At 45.0% G+C, this 22,468-nt stretch overlaps 1 protein-coding gene and 1 long non-coding RNA gene across 4 annotated transcripts; one reads left to right on the forward strand and one right to left on the reverse strand.

Moving 5' to 3' along the window:
- The first annotated feature begins 1,152 nt into the window (after window positions 1-1,152).
- MYD88 (MYD88 innate immune signal transduction adaptor) lies at window positions 1,153-4,860 on the forward strand. Of its 3 annotated transcripts, XM_072726479.1 has the most exons (6): window positions 1,223-1,550; window positions 2,405-2,539; window positions 2,975-3,155; window positions 3,365-3,456; window positions 3,730-3,904; window positions 4,355-4,860. In XM_072726479.1, exons 1-5 carry the CDS (start codon window positions 1,223-1,225, stop codon window positions 3,882-3,884), a joined length of 891 nt encoding a protein of 296 aa, XP_072582580.1. In that variant the 3' UTR covers window positions 3,885-3,904; window positions 4,355-4,860. The 3 variants fall into 3 exon arrangements, 2 of the variants coding, with proteins under 2 accessions (XP_025856792.1, XP_072582580.1); XM_026001007.2 differs by having other exon boundaries at window positions 1,153-1,550; window positions 3,730-4,860; XR_011995226.1 differs by having other exon boundaries at window positions 2,975-3,183; window positions 3,730-4,860.
- LOC112921657 (uncharacterized) lies at window positions 1,550-21,551 on the reverse strand. Its single transcript, XR_003235282.2, has 4 exons — window positions 21,407-21,551; window positions 21,147-21,234; window positions 20,508-20,609; window positions 1,550-2,092 (listed from the first exon to the last, which is right to left on the reverse strand). It is a non-coding gene; the product is annotated as an uncharacterized lncRNA (long non-coding RNA).
- Between the last annotated feature and the right edge of the window lie 917 nt (window positions 21,552-22,468).

A 22,468-nucleotide genomic window follows, 5' to 3' on the forward strand; every position in this document is an offset into this window, starting at 1 on the left:
CACCACATGCTACCAAACCTAAGAAGAGGACACTGCCAGTCCCCTTCTGCTCCAACTGCCACCCCCTTCCTGCCAGCGGCTTCCTCCTTGGGAAGGAGGCGGGGACTCTTAATTCCTCTTCCCCCTTCTTGGTCTTCTCTGTGTCTCCTGGATCTCAGTACCCAAGCTGGGGGGCTTACATGTTTATTAGAGGCCCCAGAGCCTTACCCTGATGCAAATGTGCTCTCTTTTCGAGAACACGGAGGGAATTGCGGACTCTGGTGCACCATGAGAATGTATAAAGTTGCAGAGAAGTGACAAACCGCCTATCTAGGGAGAGTACCATGCACTTCTTACCAATTTTACAGTAGTTTGGGTTTATTTAATTAGTCCCCACCTCCACACTAGGCTGGAGTCTCCACCAGGGCAGGGAGGGACCTTGTATCTGGAGTGACTGCAACATGCTGGACATTTAGTAGGTGATCAATAAATACCTACAGAATGAAAGACCAGAGCTCCTTAGGTCAGGACTGTGTTTCCCAACCTCCCACCCCCACAACCCTAAAGAGCAAGGCCAGATGCCCCCTTGACTCCCAATGGTAATGTGTTTCCCTAGACCCCAGAAAACACTACTGGGTTTCTCCTAGACACCAAAGATTAGGGTACCCTGTTACCCCCAACCCCAGAGGGTTTCCCACCTTTCAAAGGCAGGGCTGGCATGCCTCACACTGCAGAAGGTAGTATCGCTCTTTCCCACCTCACCTCTGGATTGTGCCTTCCCCAGAGATCCAGGGATGGGTGTTGGGGGTGGGGGTGACGTCTCCTCCTTTGCCGCCTCCCCGCCATCCTCGAGGGCAGTACGGTATGAACGCCCCAGGTCCCCAACGGAAAGGATGTGATTCCACTAGTTCCCAAAGACTAGGGCCCCGAGTTCCTACAAGGCCCAAGGGAGGATCCTGTGATGACGCCCCCTCCCCCCGGGCCCCCGGCCCCTGCACGGCTCTAGCCCCCGGAGGACAGGAATCGCGGTCCAGGTCCCCGGTTCCCGTATCCGAGGGGGCACCGGTCCCCGCCCTTCGCACATCTGCCGGGGCGGGGCGGGGCGGGGCGGGGCTTCTCGGAAACAGAAACCGGCGGGGCGAGGCGGGGCGGGGCGGGGCCGGGGGCGGGGCGGCGGCGGCGGAGGAAGGAGGAAGCGCGGGCCGCGACCCGAAGACAGCGCTGCGGCCCCCGGCGTCGGGCCATGGCGGCCGAGGGCTCCAGCGCGGGGTCCGCCTCCCCGGCCTGCCCCAAGGCCTCCCTGCCCCTGGCTGCTCTCAACGTGCGAGTGCGCCGCCGCCTGTCTCTGTTCCTGAACGTGCGCACGCAGGTGGCGGCCGACTGGACCGCGCTGGCCGAGGAGATGGGCTTCGAGTACCTGGAGATCCGGCACCTGGAGATGCACGCCGACCCCACGGGCAAGCTGCTGGACGACTGGCAGGGACGCCCTGGCGCCTCGGTGGGCCGCCTGCTTGAGCTGCTCACCAAGCTGGGCCGAGACGACGTGTTGGTGGAACTGGGGCCCAGCATCGGTGAGGACACGCGCTTCCGGGCCTCGTTCCTCCTACCTCGGGGATGAGGGGGAGGGGGCTGACCTTGGCCAGCCTCAGCATCTAACCTCCCCTGGAGAGAACCTCCTGTTCTGCCTGGGGTGGGGTGGGGTGGGGCGCTGAAGGCACCCTGCTGAGGGGGTACCACCCCGTGAGACCAGTTCCCTCTTCCAGTGGGGTGATACTGAGAAAGGAGGGGAAGGCTGGACAGAGGCAGAGAACGGAGGAAAACAGGCAGAGGCTTTCGTGTAGTAGAGCCAGGAGTCAGAATCAGGGTCCTCTGTGGGGATGTCAGGGCTACTTCCAGTAGAGCAAAATCTACAGTCCGGGAAACCTCAGGTCCCTGGGAAATGCACCCTTACCTGCCGCTCACCGGCACGGAATATGCACGCATAGGTATAGGACAGTGGCCCACAGAGTGATGCATCTTGCTTGGTCGGGGCCTCCGCCCTCACTGCACATAACCACTGGGTCTCCTGAGCCCTTCTTGCATGCCGGTCTCCTGCTTCCATCAGCCATGGGTCCTAGAAAAAGCAGACCTTGGGTTGTACTCTCGGGAGTTCTAGGAAGGGCGGTCAGGACAAAGGGACAGAAAGACACAAGCCTGACCATGATGACTTCACAGATGACCAGAACACCAATGACATCCCTTTGGGATGGTCAGAGCCAGATGGGAACTCAGCTCTTCAGAGCTGTTGAGCTGTGAATGGCACCAGTGCTCTGGAAAAGCCCCGGAGCACAACCCAGTTAAGGGGGTGGAACAAGGGATGGGTCGCAACTGTGCGCAAAGGCATGGGGAAACCTGGGGAGTCTGCCACACCCTCTCTTCTCCACAGAGGAGGACTGCCAAAAGTATATTCTGAAACAGCAGCAGGAGGAGTCTGAGAAGCCCTTACAGGTGCCTGCTGTTGACAGCAGTGACCCACGGACACCAGAGCGAGGGGGCATCACCATGCTTGATGATCCCTCAGGTAAGGACCCAATCTCACTCCCCAGGTGTGACAGGTGAACCCTAGGATATTGTTAAGAGCATAGATTTAAAAAAATAAATAAATAAGAGCAGATTTTGAAAGCAGGCAGGCTGTTGGCCCCTTGGGCAAGTCTCTTAATCTCTCTGATTGATCTCTCCATTTCCTCACCTAAGAAATGAGAATAATTATAATCCTACCTCTGAGCTGGTATGAGACTCATGAAATGTGTCTGCCTCATGGTCAACCCAGGGCTTGGCCCCAGGGTGACAGGGTGGGGAGAGAGACACTCATCTTTCCTCTCCTAGGAAGGGCACTTGCTCTTAGTGTCATCTCAGGATAGGTATAGTCAGGACCAGGATTACCTAGGCTGGGGGGGTTCCTGGCGGGGCTCCTCCCCTGTAGAGCTTTGATGTCACCCTTGTGCTCTGCACCCAGGGCAAATGCCTGAGCGTTTTGATGCCTTCATCTGCTACTGCCCCAGCGATATCCAGTTTGTTCAGGAAATGATCCGGCAGCTGGAACAGACAAACTATCGGCTGAAGTTGTGTGTGTCTGATCGTGATGTCCTGCCTGGCACCTGTGTCTGGTCCATTGCCAGCGAGCTCATTGAGAAGAGGTTGGCTAAGTGGCCAGGGGGCAAATGGGTGGGTACACAAAGCCCTGCCCAAGAGATCCAGATGCTGGGATTCTCCCAGCTGGGCCCTGTCTAGCCTGGGCACAGTGGACTCCTGCTGAGGCCATTCCCTGGGGCCAGGAGGGCGGCTGGGGAGGGGGTGGTGTATGCTAGGTTGCCACAGTGCCTGCAGCCTGCCCACTCTCCCTCAGGTGCCGCCGGATGGTAGTGGTTGTCTCTGATGATTACCTGCAAAGCAGGGAATGTGACTTCCAGACTAAGTTTGCACTCAGTCTCTCTCCAGGTAAGTGCTGCCTTTGCCACAGGTGGGGGTCAGGGGGCAGAGAGGACCTTGGGATGCCATCCGTCCCTCACCAAGGGCCATGGATGTAGCATCAAGGAAGTCCTGTAGGTTCCTGAGTGTGTGTGTGCACGTGAGTGTCCCCTCTGCATGGGTGAATGTGTGCCAGGGGTGCTTAGCTGGGGGGAGAGCTGTGGTTAACCCCTGGGCTGGGGACTTATCCCCCACCTACTGTGGAGTGAGGGCCTGGTGCCAGCTCTGATCCATGACTTGCAGGTGCCCATCAGAAGCGACTGATCCCCATCAAGTACAAGGCAATGAAGAAAGAGTTCCCCAGTATCCTGCGGTTCATCACTGTCTGTGACTACACCAACCCCTGCACCAAGTCCTGGTTCTGGACTCGCCTCGCCAAGGCCCTGTCCCTGCCCTGAAGACTGCCCTGGGACCCTGGGTGGGTGTGTGTCTATCTCTCAGCCTCTACGTGCACTTCTGCCCCTGCTTCCTCCTGCAGTGGTTGGGGTAAGCTGTGCTCCACTTGCCTCTTCATTCCTGGAGATGCCAAGTCTGCAGACATCTGTAGCCACTGTACCTAGCTGGGACATGGCATGTCATGTCCTTTGTGGAACCAGTAGCTATTAAGTGGCATGTCCACATGCTAGGTTGTCAGCCAAGACCATGAAGTCCAGAGCCAGCTGGGACTAAGAGGACCGTGGAAGCAGCCCTTACCTGGCCACACATATTAAGCCTCAGTTTCTCCATTTGACAACCAAGTAGGGTGGGCAGAACTGGCAGTAGCTATGTTTGAATCACTATCGATGGGCTTAACCTTGGACAAAGGTGGGACATGCTTGTATTCCTTTTCTCTCTTTTCCCCTCTTCATTGAAACCAAACTCTGGAAAGAACCCAACATGCCAGCATTTGTGCCTTCAGCGAACCAGAGCAAGAAAGAGAGCTGCTTGAACTCGCATAGCAAGAAAGCTGCAGACGCAGTTCTTCCCTCCCAGGGGGTCTGTATGCTTGTTATCTTCAAGCTCTTCTCAGGGGAGAAAATGTCATGGTCTCATATCTCTGTCCCAGGGCAGACCCCAGGACCCTAAATCTAATAGAAAATGTGTCTTTTCTACTTTACACCCAGCCAGGGCTGGGGGCAAGTTACCTTTTCTCAGGGTCTGGGGAGGGACTGGAGGCCCCTCTCTGTATGATCTTGACAAAGCACTTTGCTAACTGTGCACTTATCCCCACTTTGATATGGGGGAATATAATATTTTTAAACAATTTCAAAAAAGTATCTTTCATACCTATTTTGTATGCATTGTGAAAATTCCAAAAAGAGCTGAGATATGCCTATGTTTGTTATTTGTCTTCTGCATCCTGGGTTTATAATAAAGAGTTCTCTACTTTTGGAATAGCAGGTTTCATTTGTGTCTGGGAGTTTGGGAGCAGGAACCTGGGATAAGGCTCTCCTGGGTAAGAGAAATTGGCCCCTTGGGTAGGCTCCAGTGGGTTTGTCAGGGGCTTGCTGAGAGCTGGGCCTCCTCACAGGTCCCAGGCCTCACCAGGGCTGCAGGTGAAACCAGGAATAGTGGCCTCAGTTCCAGACTCTGGGGAGACTGCTCCCCTCTGCCAGGTGTGGCCTCCTTTGGATTGTGCCATGTTTCTGGGTCCTTGCCCAGCCCTTCTAGGCTCTAAGAAAAGTCTGGAGAACTTCCATTCCAGCCCACAGATCTCTGGAGAACTCTGTTATCAATAATGGTCATCCTTAAGCTATCTGTGTTAATCCTGAAGATTTTGATCTATTAGAACTTTTATTTTTTTAAGTTTTTTTTTTTTTTTTTTTTTTTAGAGAGAGAGAACAAGCATACACACGTGTGGGGAGTGCAGAGAGAGAGGGTGAGAGGGAATTTCAAGCAGGCTCTACATCCAGCATGGAGCTCAACATGGGGCTGGATCTTTTAACCCAGAGATCATGACCCCAGGCAAAATCAATAGTTGGATGCTTAGCTAACTGAGCCACCCAGGCATCCCTAAAGATTTTATTTTTACCTCTACACTTAGCATGGGATTTGAACTTAAAACCCTGACCGAGATCAAGAGTTGCATGCTCTACTGACTGAACCAGCCAGGTGCCCTGGTTTTGATTTATTCTTAAACAGAATATCAGTTTTTTATTATTCACTGAAGAAAATTTAGAAAATATATTATTTTTAAAAATCAGTGATAATTCTAATCTAAGAGATAGCTCTAGCGATCTTTTAGAGGGCCCAGACATTATCAGTGACCATAGCTTTTCATTCAATAGTCTGTTACCATTCCTGACCCCTGAGCTTCCTGAATTCTGGAGGCTCCCCAGCCTTGCCCCTGTGCTCTCAGGGACTCCTAGAAAGGCTCCATGTATGCAGGGCAGCTCTGAGACAGAACTTCCTTCTCCAGTGTCCCCAGGGCAGCAGAGCCTCAGTGTGGTCCCGAAAGAGTCCCCTAGGATCTACTAGTTTTTGGGTTGATTCCTGGTCATGGGGTTGGGTGAGGGGTTTCTCTGGGTAACACCAGTAGAGTCATGGGAAACAATTCCATTCGTTCAGGCCGGGCTGGTGACCTGAATGTGCTCACTTCACTCCCCTCTGAACCTCACAGCTCTCCTACATTCCTTCCACCAATGCCCACTTCCATATAGGTGGGTTTTCCAGATACCAAGAAAACTTCCTCTTCTCATCTTTAGATTTTATTTATTCATGAGACACACACACACACACAGAGGCAGAGACACAGGCAGAGGGAGAAGCAGGCTCCATGCAGGGAGCCCAACGTGGGACTCGATCCTGGGTCTCCAGGATCATGCCCTGGGCTGAAGCGGCGCTAAACCACTGAGCCACCTGGGCTGCCCACCTCTTCTCATCTTGAGTGTAGTCCTCTAGGAACCTTTGGCTGAGAAACCCTCATTTTTCAAGAGGGGAAATTCACTGCTGAAATTATCAAAGACAAAAGCAGAAAATTTTGGAGGGCAGCAGCAAAGTTAAAATACTACACATGTAGACAAGAATCTACATGCCTATGGACATGAAATCTGCCACAAGTCAATGACAAGGGGAAAACAATGAGAAGGATTTCCTCCAGATTATACAATAAAATATATATAATATAGGGTGACTATGCTGGATCCTGGTTCAAACAGACCAATTGTAAAAAGACATTCTTGGGTCATAAAACTGATAGGTTATATCCAGAACTCCTACAACTCAACAAAAAAGAAATATAACACAATTAAAACATGGGACTTGGACAGACATTTCTCCAAAGGAAATATACAAATGGCAAATAAATAGAGGAAAAGATGTTCAACTTCCCTAATCATCAGGAAAATGCAAATCAAAACCACATCAAGGGGTGCCTGGGTGGCTCAGTCGGCTAGGTGTCCAACTCTTGATTTCAGCTCTGGTCATGATCTCAGGGTTGTGAGATCCAGCCCCTTGTTGGGTTCTGCGCTGGGTGTGGAGCCTGCTTAAGATTCTCTCTCCCTCTTCCTCCACACCTCTCCCCACCACAAACATACACACACATAAACACACACACGCGATACTATATCATACCCATTAGATTGCCTACCATCAATAAAACAATGCCAGAAAATAACAAGAGTTAGCAAGGATGTGGAAAACTTGGAGCCCTATACACTCTAGGTGGGAATGTAACATGTTAGAGTTGCTATGGAAAATGGTTCAGCACTTTCTCAAAAAACTGACAGAAGTATCATATGATCCAGCAATTCTACTTCTCAGTATATACCCAAAAGAACTGAAAGCAGGGTCTTTAAGAGATATGTATATGCATATTTATAGCAGTGTTATTCCCATCAACAAAACTGTGTAAGCAACCTAAATACCCCTTGACATATGCATGGATAAGCAGAATGTAGTATACACACACAGTGGAATACTATTCAACCTTTTTTTTAAAGGATTTTTATTTGAGAGAGAGAGAAAGTACGAGATGGGGGAGGGTCAGAGAGAGACGCAGACTCCTTGCTGAGCAGGGAGCTTGATATGGGACTTGATCCTGGAACTCTGAGATCATGACATGAGCCAAAGGCAGACACTTAACCGACTGAGCCACCCAGGGGTCCCAGGAATAGTATTCATGCTTAAAAAGAAATGAAATTCTAACATATGCTGCAATAAGAATGAACATTGAGGACATTATGCCAAGTGAAATAAACCAGTGGCAAAAAGATAATTCCATTTTGTGAGGTATCTAAAATAGCCAAATTTATAGAGAGAAGATAGAATGGGGGTTTCCAGAGCCCAAGGGGAGGAGAGAATGGAAAGTCATTGTTTAACAGGTACATGGTTTCAGTTTTGCATAAGGAAAAATGTTCTGGAGATTGGTTGTAGGAAAATGCAAGTGTACTTAACATTGCTGAACTGTATACTTAAAAAAAGGCTAAGATGGTACATTTTATGTATATTTTGCCCCTAAAAAAAAAAAAAGACATCTTTGGGACACTTGGGGAAATCTGGGTATACGATGATGCTAAAGAATGGTCACTATTTTTTAAGATGTGATAATAGCATTGCAGTTACATAAGGAAATGTCCAAATTTGTTAAAAGAGTCCAAATCTGAAGCATATTGACATGAAATAAGTGATACCTGGGATTTTTAAATACTTGAGTAAATTGAGAGAAAAAAAATAAGGAATATATAAAGCAAATGAGACCATACAATAGTTATTAAATAAGTTCACTTTTCTCTTATTCTTGTGTGTTTAAAATTTTTGATAATTAAAAGATGCGTTAAGTTTAAAGGTACAAGTGTTGTTGCTACTCCACTTGGACAGCTGTCTCCCTTGCTGCATCTCCCTAAGGTGGGTCTTTTAAAATCATTAATTAGGAATGACTGAAACAAAAAATAATCTTTTCTCACCTGGTCAGGGAAGTGGAGGGGAAATTGGATAATATATTTTCAGACGTCTGAAAAGCTCATCTCCGACAATTGATTTTATTTTTATTTATTTTTTAAAGATCTTTATTTATTCATGAGAGACAGAGAGAGAGAGATTGACCAAGACAGAGAGGGAGAAGCAGGCTCCATACAGGGAGCCTGACATGGGACTCGATCCCGGGTCTCCAGGATCACGCCCCTGGCGGAAGGCGGCACTAAACCGCTAAGCCACCGGGGCTGCCCTGACAATTGGCTTTAAAAAATTATCTGTTAATTTTGAGATTCAAAAAAGTATACCAAAAATATTTTCTTTCAGGGGATCCCTGGGTGGCTCAGCTCAGCAGTTTAGTACCTGGAGTTCCAGGATCAAGTCCCACATCAGGTTCCCTGTGTGGAGCCTGCTTCTCCCTCTGCCTGTGTCTCTGCCTCTCTCTCTCTCTGAGTGTGTCTCTCACGAATAAATAAATAAAATCTTTTTAAAAAATGTTTTCTTTAGCTCAAATTTTTTTCTGTAACTTTATCTTAAAAGGGACTTTCATGAATGGCATGGCATTCGAGTCAGAAGGACCAGACCTACTGACCCTGGACAAAGGAAGAAGTGCCATGACTCCCTGGCAGCCACGCTGAAAGCCTTGCTTCATAGCAAAGGGGCACCATGGCTCTTTAGCCAAGCCAGGAAGACATGAATACAGTTCTTTCCCACAAACAATGCAGGAGCAACCTCTTTAGGACCTCTGGTTGACAGAGAATTCTGGGCTGTGGCGCTGAGAAGTGGCAAGGGGTGGAAAACTGGAGTATGCCTGTTCAAACCAGGCTAGAATGACTTCAAATTCTAGAAGGTGAACTCAGAGTCACAGAGCAGAACACATTGGGCCATTGTGCTGGTAGGCAGGTGGGTGAGAGGGGAGTTCACCATCAATTCAGGGGAACTTTGTCCCACTGGCGGCTCTGTGCCAGATCATGCAGAATAAATGGTCTAAAAGGCCCTGGGGACTTTTGGTTCTGAGAAAATATGGAGTAAACACACATTTCCCTATTCCCTCTGTTAAGTACAGTTAAAAAAAAAACCTAAACCTTGGATTTCATATATAATAAAACAAAATAAGGAGATTCTGAAAGATGGAGAGAAAAAGACAGACTGGCTAGGGTCCTGGGGACCCACAGAATGACATGGTGACGATTCCCCGGGCTTTCTTTCTGTCTCATATAGCTCTGACTGAGTACTGGAGAAGCCAGCAACCCAGAAATTAATTGGTACAGACTGGGGAGAAAAAAGGCTTGCTCTCTCAAGCTAAAGGACAAGAAAAACTGCAATACCAACTATACCCTGCCAGCCAAGCCCAGACTTCTCCTGCCTGCCAGGGTGGTGTCAGAAGAGGCTCAGTGGAGAGTCTGGATTTTCACCACTGCCAGCAGCCATGTGCTCCATCATGTCAGTGGAGGCCACAAGGGGGGAAGGAATGAGGCATCCTTTCCCCTCCAGCCAGGGTGGTATCAGCGGAGGCCCAGCAGTAACTAGGTACCCCCCCATCCCCACTTCCCAGGGGAACCTGAACTTCGACCTCCATCTAAGAGCACTGAGAAGGCTTTCTAAAACAGAAGGTTGAAATAAGATCCAGAGCCTCATAGTATTCAAATTTTTCAGGACAGAAATATCATTCTTTATACCAAGAACCAGGAAAATCTCAAGAAAGAAAAGACAATCTCACTGATGCTAACACCAAGGTGACACAGATGTTGAAATTACCTGACAAGGATTTTAATTTTTTTTTAATTTTTTATTTATTTATGATAGTCACAGAGAGAGAGAGAGGCAGAGACACAGGCAGAGGGAGAAGCAGGCTCCATGCACCGGGAGCCTGATGTGGGATTCGATCCCGGGTCTCCAGGATCGCGCCCTGGGCCAAAGGCAGGCGCCAAACCGCTGCGCCACCCAGGGATCCCCTGACAAGGATTTTAAAGCAGCCATTGTAAAAATGTTTCAATGAGCAATTACAAATGCACTTCATTTTCTATTTGTTTTTTATGAACAAGCAAAATAATGATTAGAAAACAGCAATACAAAGGGCTCCTGGGACAGAACATGAGAGACTCCTAACTCTGGGAAACAAACAAGGGGTGGTAGAAAAGGAGGTGGGTGGAGGGTGGGGGTGACTGGGTGGTGGGCACTGGGGTGGGCACTTGGTGGGATGAGCACTGGATGTTATGCTATATGTTGGCAAATTGAACTCCAATAAAAAAAAATAATTTAAAAAAAAGGGCTCCTGGGTGGCTCAGTCAGTTGAGTTTCCAACTCTTGAGATCAAGCCCCATGTCGGGCTCCATGCTGAGTGTGGAAACTCCTTAATGTTCTCCCTCCCTCTCCCCCTGCAACTTGCATCCCCTCACACACATGCACGCACTCTCTCTAAAAACAGCAACAACAACAACAACACCAGAACAACCTTAAAATTGGTAGAGCAATGAGTGAAATTGCTGCTGGAGTTCCTGGATGTACCCGGGTCCATGCTCTCTCATGGTGAGGCAGGCACAGGACTGTGCACTTAGGTATATATACAACCAAGAAGAGTCATAGATGGAAACCACTGAAGAACAGAAAGTGTGAAGAGCTTTTCATCAGGCAATCCCAAAGCACTCTGCCCTATTCCTCTTCGTTGCCTGTCTCCCAAATCGTTCCTTCCTCTTTCTCAGCTTCTCATCATCTTCAGACTTTCTGAAGATTTAAGAGAGATTCAAACCAAATCTCTGAGTGCTTTCCTAGATGAGCCCTAGCTCTGGCTTTGCTTTCAAAATATGCCTGGAGCCTGTTGATAAAATCTTGTTTTATTCCCTTAATCTCCAAACCATGAGCAAGACATTCCTGCTTTAGTTCAGCAAGCTTTGCTTATGGAGTTCCACCATCTCTGCTGCCATCTCGTTGTCCCTCTAGACTAACACTTCAAACAAACAAACAAACAAAAAAATATTCTTGATAAAGCAATAAAAGAAATGAAGGACTAATTTGAAAATTTTAAACTGAAAAAAAGTAAGAAAAAAAAAACTTCATTGGATGAAGGTAAATACATCCACTTGGATGTAGTAAAATGGAAAGGACAAAGGAAAGATTCAGTGAACTTGAAGATAGAATAATAGAAATCACCCACTCTGAACAACAGAGAATAGATTGAAAAAATATCAACAGTATCTCAGGAATTTGTGGGACTTTAAGAAAACATCTAATATTTGCATCCCAAGCACTTGTTAATGAGCTGTCATAGGGAGATTTAATTTTATGTAAATTTCATTTGCCTTTGCTCCACACGTCAACTGGAATCCCAAAAGTAGAGAGAGAAGGTGGAATTTTAAAAGTATTCAAATAAATGTGGCTGAATATATTTCCAAATATAGCAAAAGACCTAAACCTACAGATTCAAGAAGCTGATCAAATCCCAAACAAGACACTCCCCTCCAAATCCATGCCAAGATAGATCATAGTCAAACTTCTGAAAACTAAAGACAAAGAAAAAAATCATGAAAGCAGCCAGGGAAAAATGATACTGTCCCTATTTGAATGACATCAAATTTTCATTGGAAGCTTCAGAGGTCAGAGAAAGAAAGTGACACAATATTTCCTTTCCTTTCCTTTCCTTTTTGCACGATTTCCACGTGCTGAAAGAAAAGAACTGTCAACTCAAAATCCTATATCCAGTGAGAATCAGGAATGAAAAGGACGTGACGACAGTCTCAGATGAAGAAAAACAATAAGAATTTGTCAACAGCAGACCTACCCTTAAAAAGTAGCTATAGGGAATTTTTGAAAGAGAAATTAAATGACTAAAAAATTAGAATATTGGAATATCAAGAAGGAAGAAGTGTAAAAATAAGTTAATATAATATGCTTTCCTTCCCCGTTTGAGTTTTCTAAATGACATCTGATGGTTTAAGCAAAGCATTAGCAGTTGTATGCAGGCTAAATTAGGGAAGTTGGTAAGTATGGTTATAATTCTCCTTCAAGCAACTGCACAATGAATAGGAGAAATGAAGTGATGGCTGACCAGGAGGAGGACTCTGTGGTCTCTATGATTTCCTCTTTCCTTAAAAGATCACAGATCCAGTGTAGAGTCCCCTGTCCCACACACTCATGCATTGTCTGATGTGATTCTCAATTTATGTAGAGAAACTATTAAGACTGTTATTTATCAACAGAGAAAGGTAAAGGGACTTGAAAGGAAGAAACTTTTGACACCGCATTAAAACTGGCAATGTCAACACAAGTAAACTTGAGATAAATTATATACATACAATATTATCCTGAGTACTTAATAAATATCTATACAAAGAAATACTCTCCAAACACTGTCAATAAATCAAAATGAAATTCTACTCAAAATGACTAAAATTATAGAAATGGAGAATAGATTAATCAGGTGTTAGGAGCTGGGAACTGGGAGTGGGTAGTCTATAAAAAGGTAGCCAAAGGAGATCTTGAAGGTAAGAGTTTTGTATCCAGATTGTACTGGTGGTTGCACAGGTCTCCACATGTGATAAAGAGGCAAAGGACTGTACACACACATTGTACGATGTCAAGTTCCTGGTTTGACATTGTATCACAGTTACTTAAGATGTATCCATTGGGGGAAATTGTATGAGAGGTTCAAAAACTACCCTGTACTCTTCTTGCAACTTCCTGAGAATCTAAAATTATCTCAAGATCAAAGTTTTTAAAAAATTTAACATAAAAATGAAGTAAAAAAAATTTGCACAATGATTAAGCTTAATTTTCCATCCTGTTTTTCCCCCATTTCATTGAGATGTAATTGGCATACATAGCACTATGTAAGTTTAAGGTATACAGCATAATGAATTGACCTACATGCATTGTGAATGATTACCACAGTAAGTTCAGTTGGCATCCATCATCTCATATAGATTTAAAAAAAAGAGTTTTTTTCCTTGTGATGAGAACTCTTAGGATCCACTCTCTTTAATAAGCTTTAATATGAGCAGCCCGGGTGGCTCAGCGGTTTAGCGCTGCCTTTAGCCCAGGGCGTAATCCTGGAGACCCAGGATCAAGTCCCACATCAGGCTCCCTGCATGGAGCCTGCTTCTCGCTCTGCCTGTGTCTCTGCCTCTCTCTCGCTCTCTCTCTCTCTGTAGCTCATGAATAAGTAAATATTAAAAAAAAAAAAAGAAAGGTGGAATTGTTGGCCACAGATTCAAGCAGTAAGGGAATAATTTAGTTGGGGAAAGTAAGAAAGGAGGCTGGTGCGTTGGTGGGTTCAGTAGGGAGCCCTTGGAATGAAGACTACAACTGAGTGCATGTGTCTGTGCAGGAAAGGGCTAAACCAGAGTGTAGAGATTAATCTAGTGGTTGTGTGCAGGACAGATCAGGGAAGTTTGATAAGCACTGTGGTAATTTTTGCCTCAGACAACTGCATAAAAAATGAGAAATAGTCCCACGTCAGGCTCCCTGCATGGAGCCTGCTTCTCCCTCTGCCTGTGTCTCTGCCTCTGTCTTTCTCTGTGTCTGTTGTGAATAAATAAATTAAATCTTAAAAAAAAAGAAAAAGAAAAAATGAGAAATGAAGTGACTGCTAGTTGAAGTGACTGCTAGTTGGGAGGGAGCAATTCTGGGATCCCCAGAATCTCCTCAAACCTCACCAGGCTCATTCAGGTGACCCCTATCCTAAACTCATGCATTACTATAGCCTGTAACTACCTAACTCTGAGGTCCTGAGGTCTTAGAAGTGGGCCAAGTGTAGGGACCCATGAGGCAAGTCTCATGTGGTCCCTGCTGTATTAGGTTCTTCTGATTGAGTATCCATAAGTGAAAATGAATGTGGCGTTTTAAAAATATTTTATTATTTATTTCAGAGAGAGAGAGAGAGAATGAGCAGGGAGGAGGAGCAGACAGAGAGGAACAAGCCAACTCTCCACTGAACAGGCAGCCTGAAATGGAAATCTATTCTAGGACCCTGGGATCATGACCCAAGCTGAAGGCAGATGCTTGAGCAACGCAGGCACCCTGAAGATGAACATGTTTAAAAACTACCACTCATGCACTTCATTACCTTACTCTAGACTAGCACTATCCAACAGAAACATACAAGCCACAAGCCATGTATTTTTAAATTCTCCAGTAATGGGGATCCCTGGGTGGCGCAGCGGTTTGGCGCCTGCCTTTGGCCCAGGGCGCGATCCTGGAGACCCGGGATCGAATCCCACGTCGGGCTCCCGGTGCATGGAGCCTGCTTCTCCCTCTGCCTGTGTCTCTGCCTCTCTCTCTCTGTGTGTGACTATCATAAATAAAAATTTTAAAAAAAATTCTCCAGTAACTATGTTAAAAAACTAAAAAGAAATAGGTGAAATTAACTTTAAAATACATTTTATTTAACCCAATATGTCTAAAATATCGTTTTAACATGTATTCTATATAAAAACTATTGATGAGATTTTTAACTAGTTTTCATATTAAGTCCTCAAAATCTAGCACGTATATACACTTACAGCACATCTTCACTTAAACTAGCCACATTTCAAATGCTCAATAGCCACACACGCAGCTGGTAGCTACCATATTGGACTATGTAGCTATAGAACCTTGCTACTCAAAGTGTGGTCCCTGGATCAGTAGCATTGACATCATGTGTTAGAAATAAGGAATCCCAGGCACCACTCAAGACATAATTCATCAGATTCTGTACTTTAATAGGATTCCCTGGTGATCCATAGGTACAAAAAATTGTACCTATGGATCTGCCTCATACATTGGGGAAGAGAGATAAAGGGTACAAATGTTTTGGCAATGCAACATCAACATTCCTCCTAGTCATCGAATTTCCGTGCCACGATTTCACTCAGTCCTAACTCCAGACAGGGATCTAAGTCAAGCAGCACTTCTCCTCAGTGCTGAGCACTATGGTTGTTAGGTCAGGCATTTCATGTGACCCAACGAGAGTCAATGAGACCAATGAATCCTTTGATAGATTCCACTGTGTTTGAATAAAAAAGGCTGTGTATTTCTGGAGCCATTCTGGAGCACAATGGGAGAGCCTGCCTGTATATGAAGCCTGTGAATGGAGGAAAATCAGATACTGATGATCTCATTTGAGGCTCTGATTCAAGCCTTACAGCTTGACTTCTCAGATATGTGAGCCAGTACATTACCTGCTTGTTTAAACTTGTTTGGGTTGTGGGATGCCTGGGTGGCTCAGCGATGGAGCATCTGCCTTTGGCTCAGGGTGTGATCCTGGGGTCCTGGGATCGAGTCCCACATCGGGCTCCTTGCTGGGAGCCTGGTTCTCCCTCTGTCTGTGTCTCTGCCTCTCTCTTTATGTGTCTATCATGAATAAATAAATCAAATCTTAAAAAAAAAATAAACGTGTTTGGGTTGCATGCGAATTAGTTATCTGTCTTCTCCTCCACCTCTCCTCCCCTTGTTCTCTACCAGGCTCAGTGCTTCAGGGTATTGACCTTCAAGAATTACATCAATAGGCTCCCTTTGCCCTCTGGTTTTCTGTTGGGCTTGGCCAGTGGGAGGTATCAGCAGGAGATCAGAGAGTAGGAAGAGATGGAAGTTAGGGTATTTATTTGCTTACCTCCCTTCTTATGAGCTTGTTAAGGGCAAACTTCCCATCAAAGGCTACTTTGATAGCTACTTTCTGGTACTTTCCTTCACTTACCTTCTCTGGTTCCGATAGTCTTCTGTCTCCCTGCTCTGTCATGGCCTAGGGCTGTTTGCTCCCAACATTGCGAATCCTGGACTATTACACATTTCTTTTGGTTTCCCTATCCCCTGACCATGACTCTGCAAAAAGCTCTTTGGCCAAATTCTTCTCAAGGTATCCATTTTGAGTGTGCCATTTATTTCCTTTTCAGACCTGACTAGTACAATAATTAGTAACAGGAGTGGTCTTAAATAGGATTCCGTGGATAAAGAAGATGTAGTATGAATATATATAAACAATGGACTATTTCTCAGACACAACAAATAATGAGATCTTGCCATTTGTGACAACATGGATAGACCTAGAGGGTACTATGCTAAGTGAAATACATCAGATAGAGAAAGACAAATACCATATAATTTCATTTATACATGAAATCTAAAAAATATATACATAAAAAAGCAAACAAAAAACAGAAACAGACTCATAAATGCAGAGGACAAACTAGTGGTTGCCAGAGGGGAAGTGGGTGGGAGGATGGGTGAAATAGATGAAGAGGATTAAGAGGTACAAACGTTCAGTTATAAAGTAAATAAGTCATGGAGATGAAAAGTACATATAGGGAATACAGTCAATAATATTGTAATAAAACCATACGGTGACAGATGGTAACTCCACTTACTGTGGTGAGCACTGCATAATATATAGAATTGTTGAAAAAATAAAGGATTCCAGAATTGAGTTGCTTATGTATATGAGGAGGACATGGAATCTCCTTATTTTGGTGAAATGGAGCCCTGGCAATCCATAACATGCAGTGTCATCATAAATAAGCAAATTATCACTGGCAGTAGCATGGGATAAAGCACAGGTAATAAAGGATAAAGACGTGAGGAGATTAAACCAACCTGAAGTACTTATCACAAACTGTGTATTATTTAGTCTAGTGAGCCATACAATTGGAAAGGCATATCAGCCTGCCATTATAACATAGAAATGGGTATGTCCTGGGCAGATCCAAAGGCATAGTGAACTATCTGATTTCCCTGGTATCCAATGCCATTGCCTGACTACATCTCCTCCAACATTCTTCTGCCTATGCCCTCCAGAGAAACAGATAAGGTCAGTTAATGGAGGAAAAGAAAGCACAGGCTTCTTTTCCAGAAGCAGCCAAAAGTGTTGTGCCACAGCCCACTCTGGAGTGGTTCCAAAAGCTTGTAGTGAAGGGACATTCTCCAGTGAGCAGTACTCTGTTGCAAATCCAGCTAATGACAGATCTAACCTGACTTGTCGGTAGTGACTTAAAGGCTAGCCCGCTGGTCAGGAATTTATAAAGAACAAGATCGTCAAGTGAAACATGGACTTCTTGCCATCCACAAAGTATAAAGATATTCATGTTCCACATAAATGTTCATCCAAGGGTCTCTGTTGTAGATAAGACTCTCAATAATCAGGAGGACAAGATGACCCAACCTGTGGACATAAGATGGCCTCTTCCTCAGATTCTCTGGTGCTTGGTCAATAGACCCATTTACAAAGTGGCCATAGTAGCAGGAAAGGAGACAGTGATGGGCTCAACATAGACTTGCCCTCCCCAAGCTGACCTGGCTACTGCCAACATCTTTTGTGTGTGTCAGGGAGGATTTTAACTACAAATTTAAAAATTTGGGGATTACTGGGTGGCTCACCAGTAGAGTGTCTGCCTTTGGCAGCTCAGGGCATGATCCTGGGGTCTGGGGATCTAGTCCCACATTGGGGACTCCTATGAAGAGTCTGTTTTCCCTTTGAACTATGTATCGATCCCCTCGCCCCACCCCACTGCTCTGTGCCTCTCATGAATAAATAAATAAAATATTTAAATATAAATAAATATAAATGTAAATAATTATATATATTATATATAATTTTATATAAATATAAAATATATAAATAAATTTTATATAAATATAATTTTATATAAATAATTAAATATAAATAATTTTAATAACTCTATGCAGGTTATCTATTTCTTCATAAATGAGATTTGGCAGTTTGTTTTGTGTTTCAAGAAATGCATTCGTTTCATTTGTTAAACTTACTGACATTTAAGTTGTTCATGATATTTCTAAATTATCCTTTCAATATCTGTAAAAACTGTGGTGATGTCACCTCAGTCATTCCTGATCTTGGTAATTTGTGTTTTCTATACTTTTTCCTGATCAGTCTGACTACCAGTTTAACAATTGTAGAGACTTTTTTTTTTTCCTCAAAGAATCAAGTTTTAGTTTCATTGATTTTACTCTCTTTTTTGCTTAGTATTTCACTGAATTTCCACTGTGGTCATTATTTCTTTTCTTCTGTTCCTTTTGAGTTCAAATTACTCTTTTTTTTTTTTTTTCAATTTATTAAGATGGAGGCTGAGGTCATTGATTTTTGACTGTTCTGTTCTTCCTCTGTAATATAAGACATTTAGTGCTATACATTTCCCTGAGTACTGCTGCTGAATGCCCCACTTATCTATTCAGAAGCTTTGTTGAGCCCAGAAATGGCACCAGTGCTACAAGAACCAGCCAGACACCCAGTTACTGAACCCCTTTCAACATGCTGGGGAAAGCTATTTGCCTTTATAGGAGTAGACACATAGCATGGGTATGGATATGCCTCCCCTGCCTGCAGCATTTCTTCTAGCACCACCAGTTTATGGACTTGCAAAATGCCTTATTCATTGCCATATTATCTCACAGGATGCTGCTTCCATCAAAGGGACATTTTTTATGGCAAATCAACTGGGACAAGTGGCCTCACATTTTTAGAATTCCAGGACTTACCATATGTCCTATCACCCAGAAAGAGCTAGTTTGGTAGAACAGTGGGTTTGCCTGTTTAAGTCTTAGTTTATAAGCCTTAATAATCAGCAGTCAGTCTTTGACGCCATCTCCCCCATAGCCAGAATGCATGGCTTTGGGAAAAAGGGATAAGGATGGGCATGACCCTCTTGTTAATATGAACACCCTGCTGAAGACCATAGACTAGATTATCATTTAAAAGGCATTGATTCAAAAAAAATAAAAATAAAAAAATAAAAGGCATTGATTCCCTCCCTCCTCTCCTCTTCATGAGAATATACTTCCTGCTCCACTGATGTTGAGCTTGGGTATGCGACTTGTGTTGACCAATGGGATGTTAGCAGACATGATCCAAGCAAAGGCTTTAAATGTACTGGTGAGGGGGCAGCCTGGGTGGCTCAGTGGTTTAGCGCCGCTTTCAGCCCAGGCTGTGATCCTGGAGACCCGGGATCAAGTCCCACTTTGGGCTCCCTACATGGAACCTGCTTCTCCCTCTGCCTCTCTCTCCTCTCTGTGTATTCTAATGAATAAATAGACAAAATCTTAAAAATAAATAAATAAATAAATAATATTTAAATAAATAAATGTGCTGGGGAAATTGGTGGGCTCAGACCTTCATCTTGCCATTCTGATTCTGGACAGGTAAGTAAAACGGTTCAGACCTGTGCCAGGTGACCAATCCTGTTCTAAGGCAACCTTCTCCACATAGCTTCTAACCTATGTACATGACTTCCCAAGGCATGCATGTTGTTATTACCATGAAAGTCATTACTATGAGGATCACATGGCCTGGGAAGCTTGCTGGTGGCAAGAGAATGAGAGATATGGAACAGATCTGAACCCAAGCTGTACGGAGCCATACCCAGCTGAATCCAACATAGACTAGCCAAACACCTGTAGACAGGTGAACAAGGAATTAATGCTTACTGTTGGCTGCCACTGGTATTTTGTGGTTGTTTGTAACATAGCATGTTTGTGGGCATAGCTAACTGAGACCCTGGGTGTGGCCATGTGACTATGTTTTGGGCATTAGGATGGAAGAGGAAGATATATGTGCAACTTTGTTCATAACCTTAACAGAAAAGTGTGTGCCCTCTACTTTCCCTCTTCCTCATGCTGTAGGAATGTGATTATGGGAGCTAAGAGCTGCAAGTTGAGGATGGTAGACACAAGATGGGAAGGGCCTGGGACCTTGGCAGTAGGACACTGAACTATTAGCATAGGACTGCTTATACTCAGACTTTTGTGTCAGAAAGAAACATTTTTATTTTTGCTATTGTTGTGGCAGGAATGCAAGCAGCCTAATGCAGTTGGGTTTTCTGGCACTAGCAACCAGGAGGTCCTAATCTAGAAAATGGGTTTGTTGCAAGCCCCCTGCAGAGTTTATCCAACCACAGTCCCATGATGTCTGCTCCTGGTCTCCTCTTCACTCTACTGTGGGTCCTGTCCATTTTGCTGTGGAATGTGGCACCCATGCTTTGCCTTGGATCACTGCTGCTCCTGTCACAAAGGCCTCCATTTCCTGGTGCACTGCTAGTGGTCAGGGTCTATCTAGCTTGACTGAAGGGCCGACTGTACGTGGACACTATATGCCTGCCCTATAGTATAAAGCACAGGAAAAGTTAAAGCAGGGATGCATGTTTACTCACCCTGTAAGTTGGAGGTGCAGAGACAATGGAGTTTCTTGTTTTCTATAATCTAACACTTCTCATAAGCCCATGCCCTGCTGGATGTGGAGGGGAGATTTAGATCTGCCAGTAAATAACAGATGGGATTAGTTTCGTTCAAACAGTGTCTTTGGGGGTAACTCGGTCTCTCTCTCTTTTTTTTTTTTAATAATAAATTTATTTTTTATTGGTGTTCAATTTACCAACATACATAATAACACCCAGGGCTCATCCCGTCAAGTGCCCCCCTCAGTGCCCGTCACTCAATCACCCCCACCCCCAGCCCTCCTCCCCTTCCACCACCCTAGAACTCGGTCTCTCTTAAGTAAATGCTGCTTCTCTTTCCCCTTCCCCTTCATCTTTTCAGGATGGTATCTGGGAGTATGGGAAAGGAAAGGCACACTCATATCTGTGTGGTAGGAGGAAAGAGTTGCCTTGGATCCCTGTGAGCAAGTCCTTGTACTGTCCTCTGGTTCTGTCATGAAATACTGGGTCTGATTTCTGAGTTCTATAATTATCGGCTGAGATGCAGTGCGTCTAATCTGGTCTTTGGAGTGTGATGCAAGCACCCAGAGCTGAAGTCCATGGTCCCAACATTTGCCTTGTGCCACAAAGTCCTACCTCTGCAGGATTTTCATTTCAGTTCTCTGTGCAAGCCTCTACGGTACTTCCTCATGCCTTCATGGGGAAGAGGGAAGCTTTTGATCTCCTGCAGAACAAGAATAGGCTGTAAGGGACTGGGTATGTTATCCTGGTTTTCACTGGCCTAGATTCTGCCCTCCATCATTGCTACACTATTGTTCCTTCAGTATTTTGGACATGATGCAAAGCCAAGTGCAAGGCTTCGCCTAAGCCTACAGGCAGCCTCCCTCATGCCATACCTGAGGAAGTGGTCCACAAGTCTCTGATGTTTTTGGGTTCTTCATAGTCTCCATATTTGCCTTCTGTAGCTTCCCCTGGTCAAGATCTGGATGGATTGGGGAGGATAGATAGGGGAAAGTGAGAACCCTGAAGCCTTCCTGCCCTCCTTTCTTTCCCTCTTCTGTTTCTCCTCTCCACATCCCTGCAGGTTGGAAAACACAAGTGTGACTTTTATTTCCTCTTCCTTTTTTCTAGGGCAGTGACCCTCATGGTCTGGACATCACAGGTAGGTGGGGTTTCATCCCTACAGTAGGGAAGGAGCACCATGCTCTGAGTGAATTAGGCATGGCTTTTGATATGAAGGCTGCAGGACAACGGTGAACTAGGGCCCTCCAAGGACAATTATATTGATGGTCTATCCCTTGAATTTTACCTGTTAAAAGGTTAAGACACTCTACTTTGCAGGGATGCTTTGTGCAAGCATCCTAGTTGCTGGTTCTACTCTACTACCCTCAGGTTTGCCCACTTCTCTTTTTCAAATATTCAGAGTGCAAATTCCTTTCTATCCTTTCTACATTGGGGTGATGGCACTAAGATCTGCTCCCTTACCCCCAGGCAATCTGTGGGCATGCTCTCCTGGCAGTACATTTCCTACAGCCTGGTTTACTTAATCTAGAAGAATGCCACATTTGTATGTGCCCTTGCATATGCACTGCTTCTCCAGGACACTCCAAGGGGTTCTTGGCACTCCAAATTTGCTTCCTTCCAAGGTCTCCCTGCCAGGTGAAATGTTAGTAACATACCATATGCACATTTATAAGTAAATTCCACAACTCCTTACTAAGGTTTTTTTTTTTTTTTTTTTTTCCTAGCTGCAGCATAGTCTGTACAGCTTTACTTTCTGAAGACCAGTGGGTGTTTTTGCAATACTTGGAGTTAGTTCCTATTTGTTTCCCTGCTTTCAGGCTGTTCCCCAAGGCTTACCTGGCACATATGAAGGCCCATGAGAACATCAACTATTCTGTAATAGTTACCACAATGCTACCAAATCTCTATTTTTTTCTCTAGAATTTGGGTGGATT

The sequence above is a fragment of the Vulpes vulpes genome, chromosome 11 (genome assembly GCF_048418805.1).
Source record: "Vulpes vulpes isolate BD-2025 chromosome 11, VulVul3, whole genome shotgun sequence".
NCBI lineage: Eukaryota > Metazoa > Chordata > Mammalia > Carnivora > Canidae > Vulpes > Vulpes vulpes.